The 1,607-nt window shown below is 36.7% G+C and overlaps 1 protein-coding gene across 1 annotated transcript; it reads left to right on the forward strand.

The window, feature by feature from the left end:
* Positions 1 to 415: 415 nt before the first annotated feature.
* LOC110725986 (uncharacterized mitochondrial protein AtMg00810-like) lies at positions 416 to 1,291 on the forward strand. The gene has a single exon (XM_021905462.1). The coding sequence runs from the start codon at positions 416 to 418 to the stop codon at positions 1,289 to 1,291; it is 876 nt and encodes a 291-aa protein (XP_021761154.1).
* The last annotated feature ends 316 nt before the right edge of the window (positions 1,292 to 1,607 follow it).

Here is a 1,607-nt window from a genome sequence, read left to right on the forward strand (position 1 = left end):
ATTTGCACCAATTGCAAAGATGACTACAGTTCGAACGTTTCTAGCAGTAGCAGCAGTGAAGAATTAGGAAGTACATCAGATGGATGTGCACAATGCACTTTTACATGGAGACTTGGAGGAGGAAATTTACATGAAAATTCCTATGGGTTTCAATAAAAATAACTCTGATTTTGTGTGCAGGATGAAAAAATCATTATATGGTCTGAAACAAGCTCCTAGATGTTGGTTTGCAAATTTAACTGCGGCGTTGAAGAAATATGGATTTAAACAATCTTACTCAGATTATTCTTTGTTCACATTTACCAAAGGAACATTCCAGTTGAATGTGTTGATATATTTTGATGACTTGATTGTTGCAGGGAACAATAAAGTAGCCTAATCAAAATTTAAGGCATACTTGGGAGATTGTTTTAAGATGAAGGATTTGGGAGTATTAAAATACTTCTTAGGACTCGAGGTTGCAAGAAGTAAGCAGGGCATCTATATTTGTCAACGGAAATATGCATTAGACATTATTTTTGAAACTGGTTTGTTGGGATCTAAGCGTGCAGATTTCCCGATGGAACAAAATCATAAATTAGCTCTTGCGGAAGGCAGAGTATTGGAGGATGTGGAGAAATATAGACGGCTTGTTGGTCGTCTGATTTATTTATGTGTAACTAGATCGGATCTAGCATATTCTGTTCATATTTTATCTCAGTTTATGCAGAATCAGAAGGAAGCACATTGGGAGGCCGCACTTAGAGTGGTGCGTTATTTGAAGAAACATCCAGAGCAAGGAATACTTCTTCGCTCGGATAGTGCTTTGCAACTTGAAGGTTGGTGTGATTCTGATTGGGCTAGTTATCCTTTGTCTAGGAGGTCTTTGACGGGTTGGTTTGTGTTTCTTGGTTTTTCCCCAATATCATGGCGGACCAAGAAACAACCCACAGTTGCTACATCATCTGCGGATGCGGAATACAGGTCAATGGCGGCTACGACATGTGAACTAAAGTGGTTGAAACAACTACTACGAGCTTTGGGTGTACAACAGCCACAGGGTATGAAATTATTTTGTGACAGCCAGTCAGCTTTGTACATTGCTAAAAATCCAGTATTTCATGAAAGGACGAAACATATTGAAATTGATTTGCATTTTGTAAGAGATGCAATTCAGGAGGGACTGATTTCCCCTTCGTATGTACCTACGAAGGAGCAGCTAGCATACATTTTTACCAAAGCCTTGGGGAAGGTTCAGTTTGAGACATTACTTTCCAAGTTGGGCATTCGTGATCTCCATGCTCCAACTTGAGAGGGGATGTTAAGATAAGGAAGAATATCTTAGGGAATATATTTGATATATTTGTAGTTATATTGTGTTATCTTTAGGTAGGATAATATTTACTAAATATATCCTAAGATAGATATGAATTAGATTCCTACGTTGATTAGGTTTCTAAGAGATGTATATAAATATTGAATTGATGATGAATGAGAAGACAAGACTTTGAGATTATCTTGACAACCAATGTACTTACTTTGTTTTTTTAATTAATTGCATTGTTTGGACTTTTACGATATTCACACAATAGTGTTTTACCATATTTTGTGATTTATTTGTTAGTATA

Source organism: Chenopodium quinoa, unplaced genomic scaffold (assembly GCF_001683475.1).
Source record: "Chenopodium quinoa cultivar QQ74 unplaced genomic scaffold, ASM168347v1, whole genome shotgun sequence".
In the NCBI taxonomy this organism is placed as follows: domain Eukaryota; kingdom Viridiplantae; phylum Streptophyta; class Magnoliopsida; order Caryophyllales; family Amaranthaceae; genus Chenopodium; species Chenopodium quinoa.